The 22,747-nt window shown below is 35.3% G+C and overlaps 1 protein-coding gene across 1 annotated transcript in view; it reads left to right on the plus strand.

Annotated features, from left to right (window-relative positions):
• The window catches only part of ACVR2A (activin A receptor type 2A), an 84,891-nt gene extending 64,891 nt beyond the window's left edge, over nt 1-20,000 (plus strand). Inside the window, exons 5-11 of the mRNA XM_036857407.1 lie at nt 4,954-5,097; nt 7,012-7,155; nt 8,174-8,319; nt 10,063-10,177; nt 12,976-13,114; nt 16,235-16,365; nt 17,458-20,000. Of these exons, the coding sequence (XP_036713302.1) occupies nt 4,954-5,097; nt 7,012-7,155; nt 8,174-8,319; nt 10,063-10,177; nt 12,976-13,114; nt 16,235-16,365; nt 17,458-17,652 (1,014 nt within the window). The 3' untranslated portion in view covers nt 17,653-20,000. The remainder of the gene's footprint in view (nt 1-4,953; nt 5,098-7,011; nt 7,156-8,173; nt 8,320-10,062; nt 10,178-12,975; nt 13,115-16,234; nt 16,366-17,457) is intronic.
• Nucleotides 20,001-22,747: the final 2,747 nt, after the last annotated feature.

The following is a 22,747-nucleotide window of genomic DNA, read 5'->3' on the forward strand; positions in this document are numbered from 1 at the left end:
TCTCAGCTAAATTGCTTTTTTTACAAAAAACTCTTATAGTTAGGCCTTAGAACTTCTTAGAAAAATAAGTAACAATTATTTAAGACTTGGTTTAGTTTATTTGCTGGCTTGAAGTCCATTGGATCAGGTAACTTGGGGTCATACTAGAGTCATCTATATAATAATACCTCTTGTCTGATAGGTAATGTCCAAGATTTAAAAAAGAATATATTACTTTCCTCTGTTTATAAGGAAAGTGTTCTCTGTTCTCATTTTAAAAATATGATACATTGGATCATTGCCAACTTTTAAAAAGCTAAATCATTATTCTCCTTCCTTCACTTTTGTAACTGATGTGTCATTTTTCATTTCATTCTGGATATAAATCGTAATTTCTTTTGCCTGTGTTTTTTCTTCACAAGCACGCCTTTCATATAATGATAGAGGTAAGATGCATTGATGTTTGTTTTATGGTTGTGGCACTTTTTGTGGATGCATACTAAACATTTTGTTCTTAGATTTTTTTTTGTTGTTGCTTTATTGTGCATCCTCTATAGTTTATAAATTTATGTTGTAGTTTTTTTTTTTCCACTTCTAGTATTAAAAACATGATTGGCTTGTCATAGTAATAGTTTTTGGTTTTAAAGAATTGTTACCAGTGTTTATACTTATCTAAGGTGAAATGTAGAAACAACTGTTTTAGTTGGCTAGAAGTTAACACCTAATGGCTAGATTTATAGCCTTACAAACCTTGTATTGCTTAATTTTTATAGTATGTCATTACCTTAAATATCAGCACGTGCTCATTTTTAACAGATGCTGACTTTCTGGTCGAATCCATTATCTTTTAATGTGAAATCTATATTTTCAGGTAGTTTCTTTCATCTTTGGCATCTTTAGCAAATGGACTGGCTAGAGAAGTATAACTTGATCTTTTGCTGTCTGGAAGTTTAAGGCTTTATTTAGATTAGAATTAACCTTTCATATGGAGAACTCAGAATAAGTAAAATGATCACAGACTGCTTTACAGCTCTTCACCTCTAATCTTTTATCCACTATTGGTTACAGTAATGATACTGGGTAGTGGTGCTGGGGTGGGGGGCACTTTCTCCAGCTATTGTCCTTTGTCGCTTCTCAACATGATGCCTTCTGATGCCATAATTTTCACATACAAATGGGTAAAGAAGAGGTGTAATCAGAACCATGTTCTAATGAATATCTTTTTAACTGTGCAAAATAGCGTGGGTACTGCAAGAGAACTGGAACTTAGGGAAAGTTTTCAGGAACTCTGTAGTCCTTATAGTTACCCCTCCAAAAGTGGTTTTTCTCTGTAGCAGGGCAAAGCCATGTTTTATGGATAATATCAGAATGTTGTTGTCATTATGAAGTTTAAGTCTGAATTTGTCTCCCCAGGTTCGCATATATTTTAGGGGTATAAATCTTTATTCCTAGAATCAAGTATGAGGGTTTTTTGGGTAAATTAGTATAATGCTGCTAATAAACAGAAAATAATTTCTAATATTCTTAGATTATAGGATAAGTAAAAGCTAGATATGAGGGAAGTGGTTAAAACTTCCTTTAAATGTAAGCTCTTAAATGTAAGAACTGAAAAGTATGTGAATTAGAAGAATAGTCCAATAATATTTTATTAGAAAAGCAAAAAGATACATTGACTGGTAGTATAGATTTTATAGAGTTATAATCTGTTACAGAGTTCTCATTTTTGAACCTAACCTTTCTAAGAATTGTAGAATTATCATTTCTAAGTTTTGACATTTTGTAGGAGTGTGCCTTTGTAGATCTTTTTCTCACCCTTTGAAAATTGGCCTGTGTTCTCCTAAATTTAAGCTTTTTACTTATAAGTAATTTTGACAAAGCATATTTTCAGGCTGTTAATATATAATGCTGACTGTAATGGTAATTTCATTAGGAGAGTGATCTAAGATTTCTTACTGAAATAACGGTAGCTTAGAAACTTTGTAAACAGAGTCTTGGAAACTTACGGGAGCTTTTAAGTTTATCTGTGAATTTGGAAAACATTCAGTGATTTTTTTTTTTTTATTCTAAACATAGGCATTGGAAATTTTTGTTTCCTAAAATTAAGGTTAATATTATATTGAAGTCTTATTTTGGGTATTCTTTTATTTGTTTTTTTAACATCTTTATTGGAGTATAATTGCTCTACAATTGTGTGTTAGTTTCTGCTTTATAACAACATGAATCAGCTACAGTAGCCAGGACATGGAAGCAACCTAAGTGTCCATCGACAGATGAATGGATAAAGAAGATGTAGCACATATATACAATGGAATATAAACGAAATTGAGTTATTTGTAGTGAGGTGGATGGACCTAGAGTCTGTCATACAGAGTAAAGTCTTATTTTGAACTGCCGACATATTCTTAATTTGAGATGTGCATTAAGTCATCTAAATCCTATTTTATAGACTGAATCATATCCATATGGTTGGTACTCTTTAGAATAGAGAATGGATAATGTGTATGTTATCTAGAGAGACATTATCAGTCAATTTATAAAAGTTATTAAAAATTTTAGTGTTTACATATAGTGCTATATTACTCTTTACCTGGTTATTTTCCCTCTTCAGCTTTCAACCCTTATCTGCATACTTTAATTTTTGTCATCCCTGCTTTGAAAACTCAACTTTTCTAACTTATCTCTAAAGGAGGGGGAATCATTGACTTTAACCTTATAGTTATTTAAAGTTTTTCAAATTGAACTTTGTTTAGTTAGCATAATTATTCTTTTATGCAGTTATCCAATAATTCTTTTTTTTTTTTAAACTTGTAGGTGAATATTTAATTTTATTTATTTATTTATTTATTTGGCTGTGTTGGGTCTTCGTTTCTGTGCGAGGGCTTTCTCCAGCTGTGGCAAGCGGGGGCCCCTCTTCATCGCGGTGCGCGGGCCTCTCACTATCGCGGCCTCTCCTGCTGCGGAGCACAGGCTCCAGACGCGCAGGCTCAGTAATTGTGGCTCACGGGCCTAGTTGCTCCGTGGCATGTGGGATCTTCCCAAACCAGGGCTTGAACCCGTGTCCCCTGCATTGGCAGGCAGATTCTCAACCACTGCGCCACCAGGGAAGCCCCCCAATAATTCTTGAACTTAGAGCTCTGACTGGTTTCCTTTGCCTCTAGAAGAGGGTTTCAACTTGTTCCCTCCTGTCTCCACATTCACATAAGTCATATACTCCGATCAGTGGGGTCTCTTATTGCAGATACATATGATCAGTCAAGGAATGAGAGGGGTGGGGTTCAGTTCTGGTAAAACTTCTCCAGAGTGTCTTGTGTCCCCTCCCACTGAGACTCATAATTTGAGAGGCCATACTTCTGTAAGATGTACATCTGACTTTCTTAACTTGTCACTCTGTTAAACTAAAATAATCTTTAGCTCTACTAACCTTTCATGTTTTGAATGTGTGAAGGAAAAGCAACTTTTGCAGACATTTAAAAAATAAATATCTGATGTTAAAATGGGTCACAGGAAGTCTTCTGGTTTATCATACTGTTTTAAAATAGGGATTCTCAAACCATTTTAGAAAGATTGTCTACTTTAGAAGAAGAAATTACATTATTTTTTCTCTTTAATACTTTGCAATGTTTCTATTGCTGAGGGTCTTTCTAATGTAGATGCCAACTTTTAAAAAATCTTGAGTGGCATCCAGGGTCTGAATAATGCCTAAAGGGAGCACTAACTGTCCTGAGGCATTAGAAGAGGAGGGTTTTTTTTTGTTTGTTTGTTTGTTTGTTTGTTTTAAAGAAGGAGAGTAAAGGCAGAGAGACATGCATTGATAAAGGGGTGACATACAATCTCCAAGTGTCTTAGGTGCCACCCAGTGTCATAAAGTCTGTTGCTGTTGCCACAGAAATTTTAGTTCTTCCTAACAATACTCATTACACAGGCCTTCAAACATGTTACTGCTTTCCTCTGGAAGCTTTCCAAAAGGCTTTCTACCTCTTGCTTTAGCTGCAGATATTTAACTAATACAATGTTTTTAGCGAAGGGTAGCCACTCTACTTTGTATAGGAGGATTCCCTGGTGATGCTGTACTCCTATTTATATATTATAGTTGCTCCATTTAAAAAATTAACTATAGCAGTATACTTTTCTTTCATTTACCATACCTTATCATCTAATATGATGACCACTTATTTTCTGAATTGTTATTTGTACTTTCTTTGCCCATGAGTCCCAGAATACTAATATTATCTCAGATCAATTCTGGGAAGTAATTATAAGCAAAGGGATAAATTGTTACTGGGTGGAAAAATTAGAATGAATGGAGCAGTTTGGTTATAGCAACACTAACTTACATACTCCTTTTATGTGCTTTGTATTTGAAATACCTATTTGTAATGTGTTTGAGAACAGCTGTGGGTATTTCTGATATTCATGAAGAAAGATTTAAACACTCACTGGGGAAAGTAATGGATTTTGAGGAGTGGTTTCTTTGAGACGTAGCCATAATTTGCTGTATCTGGCACTTTTCAAATCCTTATCCTACAAGGAATAATCAACTGGATGAAATTAAAATACCGTTAGTAATATCCTGAAGGTCACAGAAAAATCTTAGGAGAATTAGTGAGACTGGATCAAAAAGATTTTAGATCTTTTCTCCTGATTGCTATGTGTGTGTGTGTGTGTATATATATATATATATATATATATATATATATATATATATATATATATATATATATATATATATGTATGTGTGTAGCAATAGGAATGTTATTATGAAAACTCTTAATTCAGGTTTCTTGCTTTTTGATCACTATAGATAATTAGTAATGCTTGAGAATTCAGTTTTGGCAAGATTGAAGTTAATGTCATTTGTACGTGTCTACCGTTTCTGTCAGTTGATTCCTCAGTATACTCACGTTTTTCTGATATTTAGAAGTGAGATGTGTTATGTGCTGCTCTTTAGATAATATTATTATTGTTTATCTGTAGGACCCAGGACCACCCCCACCTTCTCCATTACTAGGTTTGAAGCCACTGCAGTTACTAGAAGTGAAAGCAAGGGGAAGATTTGGTTGTGTGTGGAAAGCCCAGTTACTCAATGAATATGTGGCTGTGAAAATATTTCCAATACAGGTATGTTTATTGCAGTTTTCTAGTCTGCATATATTTTTTAAAAGATGCAACTGGCTAGGTCATTGTAACTCAGAAACAGTCTGAAAACACAAGCCATATGTTTCATGGTGGTTCTTTGTGATACCGGGGAAAGTGGTTAGCCCTTATTATGTCCGCCTTCTCATCTGAGAAATGAATGGTACAACAGTCATGTTTGTTTAAAGTGGTGGAATTACAATACATAAGCATACGGGAGATTTTTTGCCAGTAAAAATTCTACAGAAATGCGAAGTGAAGATGAGGATTCTAATTTAAAAATATAATTCATTGTCTGAGTGGTTAACTTTTAATGTCCCATTGACATTATCAGAAAAAGCAAACAGAATAGTGAAAGAGTATAGTGTGCTTTGTTTTAGAATCGCTGTTTGGAGATATATTACCAGACTGATTCATTTTTGTTCTACTTTGAGTATTGCTGTAATCATTTCAGATTTTGTTTGGTGAGTTTTCAGAGGCATTGAGTCAAGACTCCAAATAATTGGTTTACTGTTGACTTGTTTTTCTATTAAAAGGGGCCAACCTTATAAAACCCTGGTCTCATGCACCTCTGAGATATTCTTTAGTTTTGCTCCATTGGTGGTATAGATCTATGGTAATTCCTTTGTTCCTGTCCTCTGCTTATACACACCTGTGGCTAATGCCGTGCATGGTATTGCGATCCTGGCTGGGTTGTTTGATGCAGGCCTCACCCCTGCACCTGTATAGTAGATGTTCCTTATAACAAAATTATTCAATTTCTTTGTCTTAATATACCTAGATTTTTGCCCTCTTACCTCCTTGAAAGCCTGTTTCTTAGAGTCTGTGAAGAAGCTTATTACTTTTTTTTTTTTGGTAGCAACGCAGATACTGTTAACTGTAGTTTAGTTCTCAAAAGAAAAGTCTTTTGGGCCAAGATTCACAAAGGAGATCAGGGTTCTTATTTCATGTGAGGAAGCTTAAAAATTAGAGAAGCGCATTTGGATGCTATTAACATAAGAGTAACAACAACAACAGTAGCTAACATTTTATTGAATGGTTCTATTGTGTCAGATAGAGGTACTTTACATATGTGAGTACTCACTACTATGTATTATTACCATACATATAATATAACACACAATATATGTATAATACAACAGCCCTATGAGGCACACACTACAGTCCTTGTTTTGCTGATCAGGAAGCTGAATGATTATGTCACATGCCAAAGGTTCTTCGATAGCTTGGATCCAGAGGGTTCCTAACTGTTATGCTATGGTGCCTCCCACTTTCGTTATTCTCCCATTGTGAAAAGAAACTAATCCTTTATAAGTAGACATGTAAGAGGCATGGATCACTTGCAGGCACAAGTGAATCTGTGGTGTTTCAAATTATTGTATTGCATATTTATACCCCATTGCTCTCTTATTGACTCTGCAGGGTATTCTAAACATTTTGTTAAGAAGGTTTGACATGCTGTTAGTGTTTGAAAAAATTTGTTTTCTATTTAGATGAAGTCATTCTCCCTGAATTTCATCTCTCAGAGAGATTATTCTTAATAGTAACACAGGTAATTTCACACCGTGATAAAAATTACACTGTAGTACTAACTTGTATGTGGAATGTGTTGCCATTGTTAGGATTCAGAAGTGCAGTATTTCTGATCAACTTCTATGTTTACAAATTATAAACACAAAAAAGTATGTTTGAAGGAATGGGGCAGGGCAGGCATTTGGTATGTAACTGTTACCTGTTGTCAAAATTTTCTTTTATTAAAAAACAGGACAAAACAAAACCAAAGAATCTCTTAATACTTAGCCTTTAAAAAAAATTGCCTTAGAACTTACTTGAGTAATCTCTTAGATATGGTTTATTTGCCTGTGTTCTTTGCATTCTTACTATTCTTTTTAACTCTAGGACAAACAGTCATGGCAGAATGAATATGAAGTCTATAGTTTGCCTGGAATGAAGCATGAGAACATATTACAGTTCATTGGTGCAGAAAAACGAGGCACCAGTGTTGATGTGGATCTTTGGCTAATCACAGCATTTCATGAAAAGGTAAAACGACTTTCCATTTTAACTCAGTGAAGTCAGGGTTGGCTTACTTCCTAATGTTGGCTACAAAGCCCTCACTTATTTTTCTGGGAACAGTGTGTTATTATAGTTGGTTAATATTTATAAATAAAAACCTGTTTTAAAAATGATTTATTTAATAGAAGAACAAAGATGACAACTTTTTCATCTAACCCTCTACTTAAATAATACCAGTCTTTTGTCCCTGATTTCTTGTGCTGCAATTACCTCTGTTACAAATAATTATTTTAGTATAGCCAATGCTTAGGAATTTTCATTTACCATTTACTGTCCACTTTTATTACATGAGACATTTTTTCAGCTTGAATTTTGTTTCTTAAAATTCTTTAATCGATGGCACTTAGTGACAAAACTAGGGTCAGGAAATTTATCTGATCTTTGATCAGTCACTAATTTGTAGGATAATTACCACCAAAACACACTTGCTATTTTTCCTCAATTTTTCTGCTTTCAGAGTTAGTATGAAAGTATACATTAATGAAGTAGGAAATTGTGATCTTCTTGGCAATCAGTTTCATCACTGTCAGAAAAAAGTGGCTGTTTTAATTCCCTTAATTCTTGACTAAAAGGTTGGCAGTAATCTCTAGAGGAAGATTCTTTAGGTTAGTTGTTGTTCATATGTTTTAATTTTTTGTTCTCCTAGTCCTATTTATAACATCTCTATAGTCAGTATATTTTAACTTCTAAAATATTTTCTAGAACTTTAGATTTTCAATAATCTTTTTTTTTTTGTAAATTTTGCCTTCTCAATGGGAAATTGACCGACTGTGCTTGTAGCAAACCTTTAAAGATTAGTGGTATTCCTTTCAAATGTTTATTAATGTGAAATTGAACCATTCCAGAAAGATTGCGTTTTGGATATTATTCACTGAAAGGAAAGCTATGTTGCCTTCCATGACCTCTTAAAAGTAAAAAGGAAAGTCTCCATATACATATGGCTTTTGTCAAGAACATAAGTTGTTTTTTTTCCCCCTTTCTTTAGGGTTCACTATCAGACTTTCTTAAGGCTAATGTGGTCTCTTGGAATGAATTGTGTCATATTGCAGAAACCATGGCTAGAGGATTGGCATATTTACATGAGGATATACCTGGCCTAAAAGATGGCCACAAACCCGCCATATCTCACAGGTAGAGCTAAATTTATATTATTTTACCCAATAATTCAGTATTTATTATTTAAACTTTCAGTCCCCTGGGCAAAATTTATTTTTCCCCTAGTTACCTAATCATGCTATAGGAGGCATTGATTTTCACTTGTTTTTCAAATTAGCTTTGAGATTGGCCAGGAAGTATTTTGGATAATGTATATATTAACATCATTATCAAAGGTTAATTATTGACTTATGTTTCAATTTGTCTCATTTCCGAAAACACAGTTAAGAGTGAAAGTGTATTTTCTTTGTCTCAAAGGAGAAATTTGTTTTACCTCAAAACATGATTTACTTCAAAGATGATTATAAATAGGTATAAGGGGATGTAATTAAGGAGAGATTTTGAGTATCTTTTTTGCTTGTGTTTTGAATGACCATGTGATCATTACCTAAGTTGAGGTGGAAGGAGGTATTATTTGAAGAATTGGGCTTACTAAATTTTATTTTTCAGTGAAGAAATAGTACTTGGACCCAACAATTGTCATATCCTTAAAAGGGAAACCGTTACTTCCCTTAAACATGGGATTCAATTTGCCATTGTGTATTTAACTTCCTTGAACATGGGATCAATCTGTCATCTTATATTCAGTTTAAAGATGGATGTTTTAAATTACCTGATTCATTTAACAAATACTTAGTTGAGTGCCATCAGGTGGTGTTTTAGGTTGCTGGGAGGCATTACTTTTATTCCAGTTCTAATGTAGATTCTGATTTTGAAAACCTTAAATGACTTCTACCTCAGAAATAGCTTCCCTTCTCAACCTTCCTACATACAGTCTAACCGCCTCTTCCTGGATTTTTGCTCGCCTCACCTAGTCCTATAGGGAACTAACCCTTTGGAACCCCCAAAGGTTATTGTAAGTAGGGTCCCTAAAAATCATTTGAGTCTAAAACTTGATTTTTGTAGCATTTGTGGTTGTCTCTCTGTGCGTCCTCTGTCTCACACTTGGTCTCTGTGTCTGCACACATAAATTTACCATTGCTCATGGCACCGGTGTGTTTACTGGGGTAAACAAGCTTACTGAGCTTACTGGGGTATAGTAAGCCCTAGGATGAGCTAGAAGAGGCTAATGTGTAGAGGAAGACATCTGACTGCCTTAAAATGGTTACGCTTTTTGGAACACCAGGATCCAGCTGGAGCAGTGTATGTTTATGGTGAAAAATTTCTCTTATACATTTGTAGAGATGCTTTTGTACAGCCAAGTTGGTGAATATAATAAGAACCGTTAAAACAAGGGACGGCTTTAAAATGTAGGCCTGTGCCAATAGGCAAAAAGCTCTAATTCAGCTATTACTGAAAATTCTTTCGTTTTGGTTTTTAAATTTCAGTGTCAATGAGAGTTTCTAACTATAAACTCTGAAATATGCTTATTATCTTAAAAAACAACAATTTTATGATTGGTAGTTAGGAGTGACATAGGTAACATGTAGGCTGGACAGTATTTTTGGAACGGCAGCTCTTTATAAAACTGCTTTATGGAGAGAATTCCTTCTTATTGTCCATGTAATGGATACGACTAGGTCGACTAGGTACTCTTGTGCTTCAAGCTATCTGGAGACTTTACTTAAACTTTTCGTCCCTCTCCCCTTTTCTGTATTTCATACTTTGAAATAACTATTTTTTTTAAAGCATACATAGTCTCTCCTTACTTACAGTCAAAAAATTTAAAAGATAACTTGTTTAAACTGAATTTGAATACTTTATCTTTCTATTTGCAAGGGACATCAAAAGTAAAAATGTGCTGTTGAAAAACAATCTGACAGCTTGCATTGCTGACTTTGGGTTGGCGTTAAAGTTTGAGGCTGGCAAGTCTGCAGGTGATACCCATGGACAGGTAAGGATGATAACTGTAAACTGTAAGAAAAAATAATCTTGTCCCATATTTTCTTAGATGGCATCTGGGATCAGTTGGTCTAAAATTATTGTGCTGGTTCTTAAGTTGGTATCTAATATAAAAATGACTCTCTTAAGAGTAATATGTTAAATTTGCTGAGGAAGATATTTTCATATGGTGATGAAGGACTGTTAGGACCTCAGGTGGTTTAGATCAAGCAATTCATAAAACAATTTAGATGTCATAGGATTCTATTTTTAAAACTAATCAAAGAAGAATCCAACACATTTTAATAGGCCTCATTCTTTTAGGGAGTTCTTAATATTAACTTACTAGTTTTAACTTGTTGATTCTTTCACTGTCTTAGGAGGAATGGAGGAATAATCAGTCACTCTTCATGTTATGATGCACTAAGATCTAGTGCCTGTTTTTCCAGACAGCAATGATAGTTTCTTGCTTCTTGGTCTCTGTTGCTTCTTTAACTCTTTAATCAACTTTATAGCTTTTCTCTGAATTCTCTCCAGAGTTCCGAGCACTTGTAAGGCCCTGAGCAAGGAGTTTAACTCTACTAACCAAGGTCTGCACAGAGACCTCAGCAATGGGAGCCTTTAAGGAAGCCAAAGAGGAAAAGAACATTATCCATACGTTTTATTCTCAGAAACTGAGGCTCTAAGAAAGGTGTTTTCAAACCAGTTTGACCTGAAAGGTGATATTTCCTTACAAAGCCAAATGATTTTGCACAGTCATTACTTCACCTTTCAAATCAGGCAAATTATTTGATCATCTGATTCTCAACTTTCTTTTTGCCCAGTGTGTCCTACTGACCTCCAAGAACATAGCACAACAAATTTTGGCAACATTGACTAATGATTTAAGAATTTAGCCAGCAGTCATAGTTCTAGAAAAGTTGACAACATATGTATTTGGGAAGGAAGGCAGTTTTGTGGAGAATGTAACTGAGATGGGAGATTGTGCAGGAAGCCTAGGACCAGGCTTCTGAGCTGATTGTCTGATTACCTTAAGACTAAATTTTGGGAAGAGTTTAATCCTTTGGTACCTTATAAACCTCCCCCCTTTGTAAGAAAAGAATTTGGGGATTCATTCATATCTTTTTTTTTTTTCAAGTTTTTTTTTTTTTAATAGATCCTTATTGGAGTATAATTGCTTCACTGTACCGTGTTAGTTTCTGTTGTACACCAAAGTGAATCAGCCATGTGCATACCTATGTCCCCATATCCCCTCCCTCTTGAGCTTCCCTCCCAGCCTCCCTATCCCACCCCTCTAGGTCATGGCAAAGCACCAGACGAATCTCCCTTCATTCATATCTTTTAATGCCCTCATGATTGGCTTACATGATGAGGGTAAAAATAACTAATAATACATAATAATTACATATATATATGTATTGAATACATATATATGAATAATAATGAATAATACATGATTGATTCCTTGACTTTAGATTTCATGGACCAGAAAGTTTCAAAATGCTTATTATTGCATATTTTATATATTGCAAAGAACACTGGAAAAAAAAATAACATTTTTCTCTAATATCATCATCAATTTATAAAAGAGAGGACATTTTATACTGAAAAGGAAGATGTCATCATTTCGTAAGAAAAGAAGTACTTTGGAAGGCATACATTTATCTTCAGGAGAAAAGTAAATTTTGGGGAAAAGCTTGCTTACAGTACAATTAAAATAGTTACTTAAAGTAGCAAAAAAGGCAAAGCTCCCTTTTTACCCTTTCTTTAAAGTGTTCTCCTTATTAAATGAATTAAAAACTTCGGGTTTTTGAACTTCAGGGTCTTAGTGATCTATCCTTATTTTTTCTTAAACATCTCTTTATATGTGTATTTGCAGATAATTGCCCAACTTCTAGTCTATAGATGATAGTCACTTAACAATGGAGCTTTTGGAAATACCAGTATCTGGGCCACTCCCTAGACCTATTAAACTCAAGTGGATTAATCTAACCACCTATCTCACAGAAATTATTTAAGTGTTCATATATGAATCTTGTCAAGCACCAACCAAAGTTAGCTGTGCTAGCTTAGTAACCATATTTACATTACTAAGAAATACCAGATTGTTAGGGACAGATATCAATAAAGAATTTAAGACAGAATTCATGAAGAAACAAATACATAGATTTTGTGGAAACAGAACTTTAAAAAGTTTATCCATCCTTTACTTGGCTAATTCGTTTTATGTTTTGTATTGTTTATTAGGTTTTTTTTTTTTTTTTCGTACACAGAAACCCTCAAAAGGAGTATTTTTTTTTAAAAGATACATTTCAAACAATGTACAGTTGAAAAGTATACAGCCTTTTTTCTCTGTTCCATCCTCTCTCCAAATAACCATTGTTCAGTTTCTTGTGATTACTTCCAGAAGGGGGAAAAAGTCGAAGCCTAGACCAGCATAATGTCTGTTGATATATCTATTAAGTGTATCCAGAAGGGATCTTAGTATATATACTGCTTTGTTCTTTGCTGTTTTCATCTTACAGTATTTTTAGAAATCTTTCCATATTTGTCCTTATAGATTTACCTCATGTTTTTTTTAAGAGCTGCATAGTACTCTTACTTATTTAAGCAGTCCCTACTGATGGTTGCATCCACTGTTTCCAGGGTCTTGGCTGTTGTATTACTTGAAATGGAATAAAATTCTGGTAGTCATAATTTAGTTATCTTACCTGATATTAGAGCACACTTGGTTTTGATTCTCTTTACAAAATCATAAAATGTTAGTTCACAAAGTTAGTAAGTGCTGCTTGCTTTCAACATCTTTTTCAGGTTGGTACCCGAAGGTATATGGCTCCAGAGGTATTAGAGGGTGCTATAAACTTCCAAAGGGATGCATTTTTGAGGATAGATATGTACGCCATGGGATTAGTCCTGTGGGAACTGGCTTCTCGCTGTACTGCTGCAGATGGTAAGGGAACATATATTTTTTTAAAAGACATATACATATATATGTATACCTGTACCTACTACACATGTATGAAAAGGGTTGATTACTCTCTAAGGTAATATTTTAAAGTACAATTTTTTTTAAATAGACTCCAAGAGGTGGTAGCATAAAGAAAATTCAGGAGGCAGGGGATGGGGAGGGCGGGAGAGGAAAGGTACTGATATGTATTGATCCATTACCATTGCCAGATGTTTTGCTGGGCACTTTACATACCTTTAGCTTATTTCCTAAAACAACTTTGGAGGTAATTATCACCTCAGTTGTGAGGAATTTGACGCTCAAATTTTAACTAGAAATTAAGTAGCTTGTCTGTTTTAGTTGCAGAGTGATAAGTGGTGAAATCAAGATTTGAAACTCTGATCCAGATTCAGGGAGAGGGCTGCTACTTTGGTTAGATCACGAGGGTCCTGAGACACCTAAGAGTTAAAGTCAACTCTTGGGTGAGAGGAGGTGCATATAGAGTCGGGGGATTTTGACTCCCAGGATACTCAGGCTGTCTGTTCAGCCCTCCCGTGATGGATTGAGTTACCATTCTATCCTCCATGACCCAGAACTGAGCGTGTGTTATACCACAAGTTAGATTCTGCCTCCTTAAAGCTTTGTAAGTCTGATCTGATGTAGACATTATTGTGAACATAAGTTACACTCCCTAGCACATCACCTTGGTTCTAAGGGATTCCTAGTTCTTGTTCTTGAAGTCCTTTTCAAGTCCTAAAAATATTTACATTGATTGACTCATTATAAACCTGCATATTATATTCCTCGTGTGACAGAATTATAGCGTTGTAGGTATTGTCTTTAGTGCTCCTCAGAAGGTCTCTTACTCTCTCCAATTATACTACACTTTTTTGGATATGAGAATATAAGGCAAATTTCCTGACTATTAAACTCCCAAACCAAGTAAATTAGTTTGATCTTTTAAAATTTTAATTTATAAAAGGTATAACCATCTTAACCTATGTTTATAAGAATATTTTCTGAGTACTGTAATAGTTTCTCAGTGTAGGACAGACTACCTCTGGTATATGAAGCTTGATTTGGGATACTCTGCTTTTAAAGGGAATTTAGTGGAAAGTGCTCAGGAATGGACAGCCATTCATTCTTCCAAAATTGGCATGGGAATGGATCCAGAACCTAAGAAAGGTTGAAGCAATTTGGATATAATTTTAGCTTAGACGTCTATAGGTAGAAGAGTAAGCTGTTCAGTGTGTTTTGGCTCAAAGTGGAAGAAAAAATGCATTTATTGTGTGCATTTATGGAGGCACAAGTAGGTTAGATGGCAGATGTTACAGGAAAATACATTTCTTAAGAATTTCATTAATATGAACTCTCCAAAGCAAGCCAATTGGATGTAGTGTTATGGGGGATACACAAGTAATATACAGTTTAGTTAAGGTGATAAAATGTATCCTGGACAATTAACTCCAGAGTAAGGTAAGTATGACTTGTCTACATAGGTAAATGTTTTTGGATGAATGTTAATACCTGAGAGATGTTAAGGGAGTGTTATGGGAGTTCAGAGGTGTGAGGACTTGCTTTGTTTGTGGGGAGGAGAGGTTATCAGGGAAGTTTTTATGGAAAAAGAATAGGATAGATGCTTACATTTCTTAAATGCCTTGCACGTGCTATGAAATACTCAATTGCGGAGTCAGGCATTTCTGATTCAAGTCAGAAATTGGAGCAGAGGGGACAGGATGAACACTGCTAACGTAGGTGCTTTTCAGTTCTTTTGACGGCTAATTGTTGATGGTTCAGTTCAGTGATTCTCAAACTTTAATGTGCAAACCAAACTCCTGGGAATCTTGTTAAAATTCAGATTTTGACTCAGTAGGTCTGAGGTGGGGCCTGATACTTACATTTCTTACAAGCTACCGTACATCAGTGCCAGTGCTGCTGACCTGTGGACCGCACTTTGAGTAGCAAGGGTTAAATAAGACACCTTTAGAATGTCAGTACTCTAAGTGATTGGAAATGCTTCAGCAGAGACTGACTATCCGGCCATCAAGGATTCTTATATTTAGACAGGGTTGAGTTAGATGGCCTCCTTCTTGATCAGCTGTTGATAACTTATATTCTATGCAGGAGTATTTGGTGTGTTTTGAGAACTTGTACAAGGTTTATGTCTATATACAGACACATCTGGTCACTAAAATTGCTCATTAGTGACCAATTTCTGTCAAGGGGAGACAGTTTAGTGATTGAAAGCACAGACTTTAGAGTCACTGAGGTGGATTCAAATTCCACCTCTATTACTTAACAGCTGTATGCCCTTGTGCAGATTATGGAACTTTTTTTTGAGCTGCTTTCTTATCTGTAAAATAGGGTAATGCCACCTTCACTCTGTGAAGATAAAATGGAAGCAAATAATATAAAGTTCCTGGTCAGCATAAGTGCTCATCAATTATTAGTTATTACGAACTCCTAACTGAATTTCCATATTTGAGTAGGCCTAAGAAAAAAAGGAACATGTTGTAGAATAAATCTTGCTTGTCTGTGAGGGCACGTTCTGACTTGTTGGGAACCCTTTTTGTAGAGTACATTTGTGATTTTTAAAAAACAGTATTTGGCAGCTCTTGTGAGGGCAGAGAAGAGGTGTGACTCCAGGGTACCTAATTCCTCATGTAGAGTGTGTAGGGGGTTTGGGCATGTCAGAATAAAGATGGTTATAGCAGACTGAACCCAAAATCTTCAGAGATGAAAGCACTACTGTTTACAGTCTGATCTGAATTGCAAGAGGAGTGGGTACCTTAAAGAGCTATTATGTCCTTAATATGCAGAGATCCATGGTTCCCTATGTGCTATATACAAACAGAGATAGGCATTCCTTATAGAACAGGTAAGAAAGCTCCTTTCACAGTCCTTAGCAGAGTTAACACGCCAAATTACAGACTTTTTGATTTCCTCTAGTTTGCATCACACTGCGGTATAAGTACAGTTGAGCGTTTGTTTCTCTCCTGTCACTACAGCATATGACAGTTGGGAAAAGGTGATACAGAGTGTGTTTTAGAAAGCTTGTTCCAGTTTGGAAGTTAGGAAGATTTGAATTAAAATGATTTTCCCCCTTTTTTTTTTACATTTCAGGACCTGTAGATGAGTACATGTTGCCATTTGAGGAGGAAATTGGCCAGCATCCCTCTCTTGAAGACATGCAGGAAGTTGTTGTGCATAAAAAAAAGAGGCCTGTTCTAAGAGATTATTGGCAGAAACATGCTGTAAGTTATATAGTTAGCTTTGCACTTGAATTTCCAATAAAAAATGTTTTTCAGAGGAAGGATTGACATCTCTGCACATTTCTCTTTTTTTCTGAGGTGGTGGTCTTCATACAGGATATTCTGAACTAGAGTTCTAGAAACAACAGAATTAAGGCTATGTACACTGGTGAGGGAGATGGTGAGGTCAGAGCCTTGGGGAGCTCAGCTCTGTGGTCTTGTGCAGATGAGTGTGCCCCCTGTTTGGAGATCTTCCCAGGGGAGGAATGCCTGGCTCTGAGCCTGTGGATAGTCGGGTAACCTTGCTGATCACCACCTTCCCAGGTCACTTAAGAAAGTGAAGCGCCCAGTTTTCACCTCTCCATGACAGTTTTTGCATTTTGATTTGGGACTGGATGATTTTCACGTTCTTAAGAACTTAAGAGACTAAGTAGGTGAAGGCTGGAACAAAATTGCCCTGGTTATTTTGGTCTAGATATAATTAGAAACATGGATAAAGCCAGGTAGAAAATCCTTAAGGTTGGCTTTCTAACCTTTTTTCCTACTTCAACTGCAAGGTAGAAATGCTGATATTAACTAAGAAAACAAAAATTGGTAAACTTCTTAAAGCCTTGGTTTTGAATCCAATTCAAAGGTTAGCATTTAAATTACCTGGTTTATGAACAATGGTCAGGGATTTTTGGAATTAAAAAAACGGTGCTCTGTGAAGACCTAGATGGGTAGGATTGGGTCGGGGAGAGGGAGGTCCAAGAGGGAGGGGATATATGTATACATAGAGCTGATTCACTTCACTGTGCAGCAGAAACTAACATGACATTGTAAAGCAATTATACTCCAATAAAAAAAAGAAAAAAAATCACCTGCTGTGATAGTCCCAATGCTCAGAAAAAATACTGATTTCTCTCAGTGCTTTTCTCCATGTGTCTGTGTATAATAGATACTCAAAAGTGAATGCTGACAAATATCAAACTTGGCTAATCTTGAAACTTTCTTTAACCCACAAAAATAGCAATTTCTTTGTGCGAGTTTTAGTCTATTATTTCCTAATAGAAAACAAAAACTGATGTGGTGTTTGAATGTGTTTTTCCTTTTTAGGGAATGGCAATGCTCTGTGAAACGATAGAAGAATGTTGGGATCACGATGCAGAAGCCAGGTTATCAGCTGGATGTGTAGGTGAAAGAATTACTCAGATGCAAAGACTAACAAATATCATTACCACAGAGGACATTGTAACAGTGGTCACGATGGTGACAAATGTTGACTTTCCTCCCAAAGAATCTAGTCTATGATGGTTGCACCATGTGTACACACTGAGAAACGGGACTCTGAACTGGAGCTGCTAACGAAACTGCTTACAGTTTATTTTCTGTGTGAAATGAGTAGGATGTCTCCTGGACATCTCAGAAAGAAGACCCTCGTTTCAAAAGGTGGCTCTGGGAGACTTAATGGCATTGCCTGTAGCAGAGACATGAAGGACATGAGACTAAGAGAAAAGTTGCAAACTCTAAAAAAAAGAAACTTTTGAAGAAGTGTACATGAAGAATGTGGCCCTCTCCAAATTCAAGGATCTTTTTGGACCAGGCTAATCAAGTGTTTGTTTGAAAACTGACATCAGATTTCTTAATGTCTGTCCGAAGACACTAATTCCTTAAATGAACTACTGCTATTTTTTTTTTAAAATCAAAAACTTTTCATTTCAGATTTTAAAAAGGGTAACTTGTTTTTATTGCATTTGCTGTTGTGTTTCTATAAATGACTATTGTAATGCCAATATGACACAGCTTGTGAATGTTTAGTGTGCTGCTGTTCTGTGTACATAAACAAAGTCATCTAAGTGGGGTACAGTAAAGAGGCTTCCAAGCATTACTTTAACCTCCCTCAACAAGGTATACCTCAGTTCCACGGTTGCTAAATTATAAAATTGAAAACACTAACAAAATTTGAATAATAAATTGACCCGTTTTGTAACAAGGTATTACAAATTCACTGTGTTATTTAAGAAAAAAGGTAAGCTATGCTTAGTGCCAACAGAAAGTGGCCATTCGTAAAGCAGTGTTTTAGCTTTTCTTGTGCTAGCTTGTGATTTAAGAAAAAAAAAAGTGCTGTTTTTTGAAATGAAAAAATGGTGTCTTTCCCCTCTTTCTCCCATGTTTTAAAGCTTCATCATCTTATATCCAGTTCCCAAAATATTGCATACTTACCTACATATTTTTCTAGGTGTGCTGTGCTTGGGGACTATTTGAAAATTTAAAGCATGATTTAAATTTTTTAAAGTGAGCTGTAACACTGGAAAGCTCTTCATTATTTTTAATTCTTTTAAAATAGATTTTTTTTTTTTCCTATTTATATATGTAAAATTGTAGTGTATTTCTTTTCACCAAACAGTGTGTGGGACATTCTTTATCACTGTTTTAGGATCACCTCAGGAAGTGTCATTACCCAGAATTCCTCACTCTCTGCTTTGAGACTTGTAACTTTATCACTATATTTCTGCTTGGTGCCATCTTGTCAGAGTAATATTTGATGTCTGTGATATGTCAAGAATTATCCTAGGATAGAGATTTAAGTTTTTAAGCACAGATTTCAGATGTTACTGCTTTAAAACAAATCAGGGATAACAAGTTAAACTTCTTATAACTTAAAATATGCAATGACATTTAGAGGTAACCAATGTTGATATATAGGTAACATAGCTTAGCCTCCTCCCACGAATTGCTTTTACAACTAACCCTGATTATTAGTTTAGGATAGTTCATGCCTTATCTTTGATAAGAAAATGGAATTGACGGTAGGTAGGTGCCAAAGTGCTTTTCAAAACAATATTACATTAGAATATAATTGGATTCTTTCTCAAATTTATAGGCCAAAGTAAAACATTAATTTCCTGAATTTCTGGATTACTGATGACCAACAAATAGCCAGTATTATGCTATGTACTTCTTTTGTCAGGTCATTTTAAAACCCATACATTAATTTTATAAAAGAATTTTTTACGTGTCCCTATCAGGAGCTCACTGTGAATGTGTTGTCTTCAAATGGCTATTTAACCACACAGTACACTACATTTTACATAAAACATGCACTTAATCTCTGGGAATAATAAATTATATTATTTATAAATAATACATAGGTCAGCAGACTCCTTAAGCAGGGAGGGAAAGAAGAGTAACAGCATTGTTGTCTGTGTGCCACACACCATACAGAACTTTGTGCTCTTGGTCACATAATGTACCCAAGGCTTTGTGGTATTTCTAAGAATTCCCATTTCAATGCTGAGTTCACCTTTATTTCAAAAAGTACTTGGTTTGGTTTTGCTTCCACTTGGAAACTGATTAAGAAGGGAAGATGGTGAGAATGTTCATACAGGAAAGCTGTTGGTCTCCTAAAGGCTAATTTCTACCTGTTGTGAACAGTCCTGTTTTTAACAGTTAAAAAAAAAAAAATCAAACCAAAAGAAAACAAAAGGGAATATTATGATGAATGTTTGGCTTATGTGAATCTTAGAGATAAATTTTATAAGACCACTTATTCACAAAATAAAGTTTTCTCTTCATGTTAGAAAAAATTTTTAGAAATCCTGGCTATTGTACTTAACTCTAGCTAACCAATTTTAAAACCTGTATCCTTCTTTTGAGAATTACATTGACAGAAAAATACTTTTTATAAGCAGTAAAGTAAGAATGTTCCAGTGACTACCTGTCCTGATACCTAGTCTTGTTAAAACTTTCTTTTGCAGGGCATTTTCATGTTTGGTTTACAGTCAGTGTAAGTGGGCAAGTTAATAAAAACTTTGAGCTTAGGGATACTGAAAAAAAGAAAGATCAAAAAAAGAAAAATGATTTGTTTTGGGGTACACTGAGACCCCAGTAATTCTTTCCTCATGTGTATGGTGCTCCTTATGATTCGTCTTGTATTTTGCCTTTATGACACCCATCAGAACTGCTGCTCTAACTTATACTCTTTACCTTGCCCAGATCTCCGTGTAAGGAATGCTTTATGATCAACTGCCATAGGACTGATGGATTAACCAGTGTTTGGCTTTATTCGAAGTTTATGCCCTGCACAGCTCTTGTATGTATTTTAGATGCTAGGAAGTTTTTAGCATGTGATGTGTGATTCTTGTTTGAATGTTTATTACAGGTACCTTGTGAATTCCAGAACAGAGACTGTGCCTCACAATTGTTGGTCCCGTGAACTTGCACTATCCTTCATAGGTGATGTTTCGAAAACACAATCAGGAAAAAAAATAGTTTAGAACTTAAAAATGAGTCATATATCATGAAACTAAAAAGAATCTCTTCTTCCCCCTTTCCTCACTCCTAGGTAACAGCTACATTTAAGTAAAATGCAGGTGGTAGGGGAAAAAATCCTGGCCAGATGATAGTTCAGTGGAATAAACTGATTACTGTTTTAAAAAAATGCTTCACCACGGATATTTTCCAGTTTCTCTTTTTTACCTTTTTAAAATATTACTTTTTAGGAACATTTGGTATAATGTGCATAAAATTATTTACTGATTTATGGGCAAAATGATACAAGTAGCATCTTGATTGAACATCATTTACCTCAGATATTCAACCAGCAGTACATTTTTTATGCAGTCTCAACCCATATCCTATTTGTTACCTCTCAAAATATTGGTAAACAATTATTTTAGCTTTACTCTGTATTTCTTGTCAGTGTTTTGGGCACAGGTTGTTGTACTACTGTCAAATTGTACTTGCTATTTTTTCTGCAAGTATTTAACAAAAAGTTAAAAAAGAAAAAAAAAAAAGTCCCATAAAACCCCACCTTGGGTAAGTGATTGTTAAATATTGTACAAATAAAATGTATGCTATCCCCATTCCATTCCCAAGTTAAATAAAAAAATAAATATGGTATGATTTGCATATGAAGTTTTTCTTTAGTTATACGTTCTTAAAGAGGGGAACAGTAGCTTTATAATTTGTAGTGAGGCTCACACCTTGAGATTTGCAAGAATGGGGATAAGTGAAAGGGAGGTTTGTCAGTTGTGGCATTTCCCTCCTTTGTTGTGTCAGCAGATTGTATTCCCACTAAACTACATATGTTGGTCCTGCCAATTTTAAGAGAGGCTAAATGGCCTTAGTTACCTTGGCTTTTCATACGGAGATTTTAAAAAAGTGGCTTAGGTAATAGACATCAAAGACATAAACTACTCTTCCCAACTATAACTAGTTTACCAGTTGAACAGAAGAATTCTGGTATTTTCACTTAGGGTAATCGGTAAGAGAGCTCACCAAGGAAGCTAGCATTCATTTACATTTTTAGTGTTGCAAATTCCTTTGTTTATCCCATGACTTTCGAAGACAGTGGGGGTGGAAGAGCCCTACCTTGTCACACTGAGCGTCACAGTCCACACCCATGGATTCTCAATTTTTTTAGGGTAAAGGTGAAGGAAAGGGCAACACTTAGGTTATGGTGGTTTGAAAGAACCTGTGTTGTCTTCTAAAACCAAATGAAAATGCAAACCATGGTGGAATCTGCAAGGAATCTCTACGGAAAGACCGAAACTGTTTCCACAGCGTTGTTCTGCAAAACAGATTCTTCAGACAGTTAATAGTATATAATCAACATATATAGCATTATGATGTGGTAAGTTTGGACCAACAGCTCTTGACTCCTCAGAGCCATTCACATGCATGTCCACAAAACTGGAAAGACTTTGTTTTTTCCTTAATAAGATCCTGTTTTTGGTAGGGCACCTGGAGGGAATCACGTGAGTGAAAACTGCACTGATGGCGCTAACATTCCTCCTCACCTGGTTTTCAGTCTTTTGATTGTGCTGTTAACAGGCTACATTCCTCCTCTAGTAAATGAAAATATCTTTAAGCCATATTTGTTTACATTATTCTCGAAAGCTTTTTACTAGGGCCTTTTCAGATTTGGTTTTTATTTTATTCATGATGGTTTAAGCAATTTAAGAGATGAAGTTAGTTTAGAAAATTTTAAGTATATTTAGCTTCTCTGTATTAGGGAATGTGGAAAGGGGAACATCAACATTCCTCTGAAAAAAATGCCCTTGAAATGTAGGCACATGCTTCATTTGTATGACCTCTGCTAACCTACTTTTTCTAGTGTGTTTCATAGCTCTTTCACTGATATTGATGGATTTTCTGTAAGGCAGGTGAGGGCTCTCAACCTTTTAGTGGCATCTTAAGCTGATAAAAATTTGCAATCTTCAAGCCAGTTCTTTGGGTGCTTTTATGGTCAGTGCCTTTAAGCAGAGGGTACTTCTTTAAACAGTTGAGAAGAAATTTTAAAGGGACAGTCTTAGCTCAAGTGCAAAATCCTTGCTTCTGGTAATAGTGATGCCACCATGGGAAGTATTTTTGCAAAATATCCCCTAAAACTCTGTAGACTATT

The sequence above is a fragment of the Balaenoptera musculus genome, chromosome 7 (genome assembly GCF_009873245.2).
Source record: "Balaenoptera musculus isolate JJ_BM4_2016_0621 chromosome 7, mBalMus1.pri.v3, whole genome shotgun sequence".
NCBI lineage: Eukaryota > Metazoa > Chordata > Mammalia > Artiodactyla > Balaenopteridae > Balaenoptera > Balaenoptera musculus.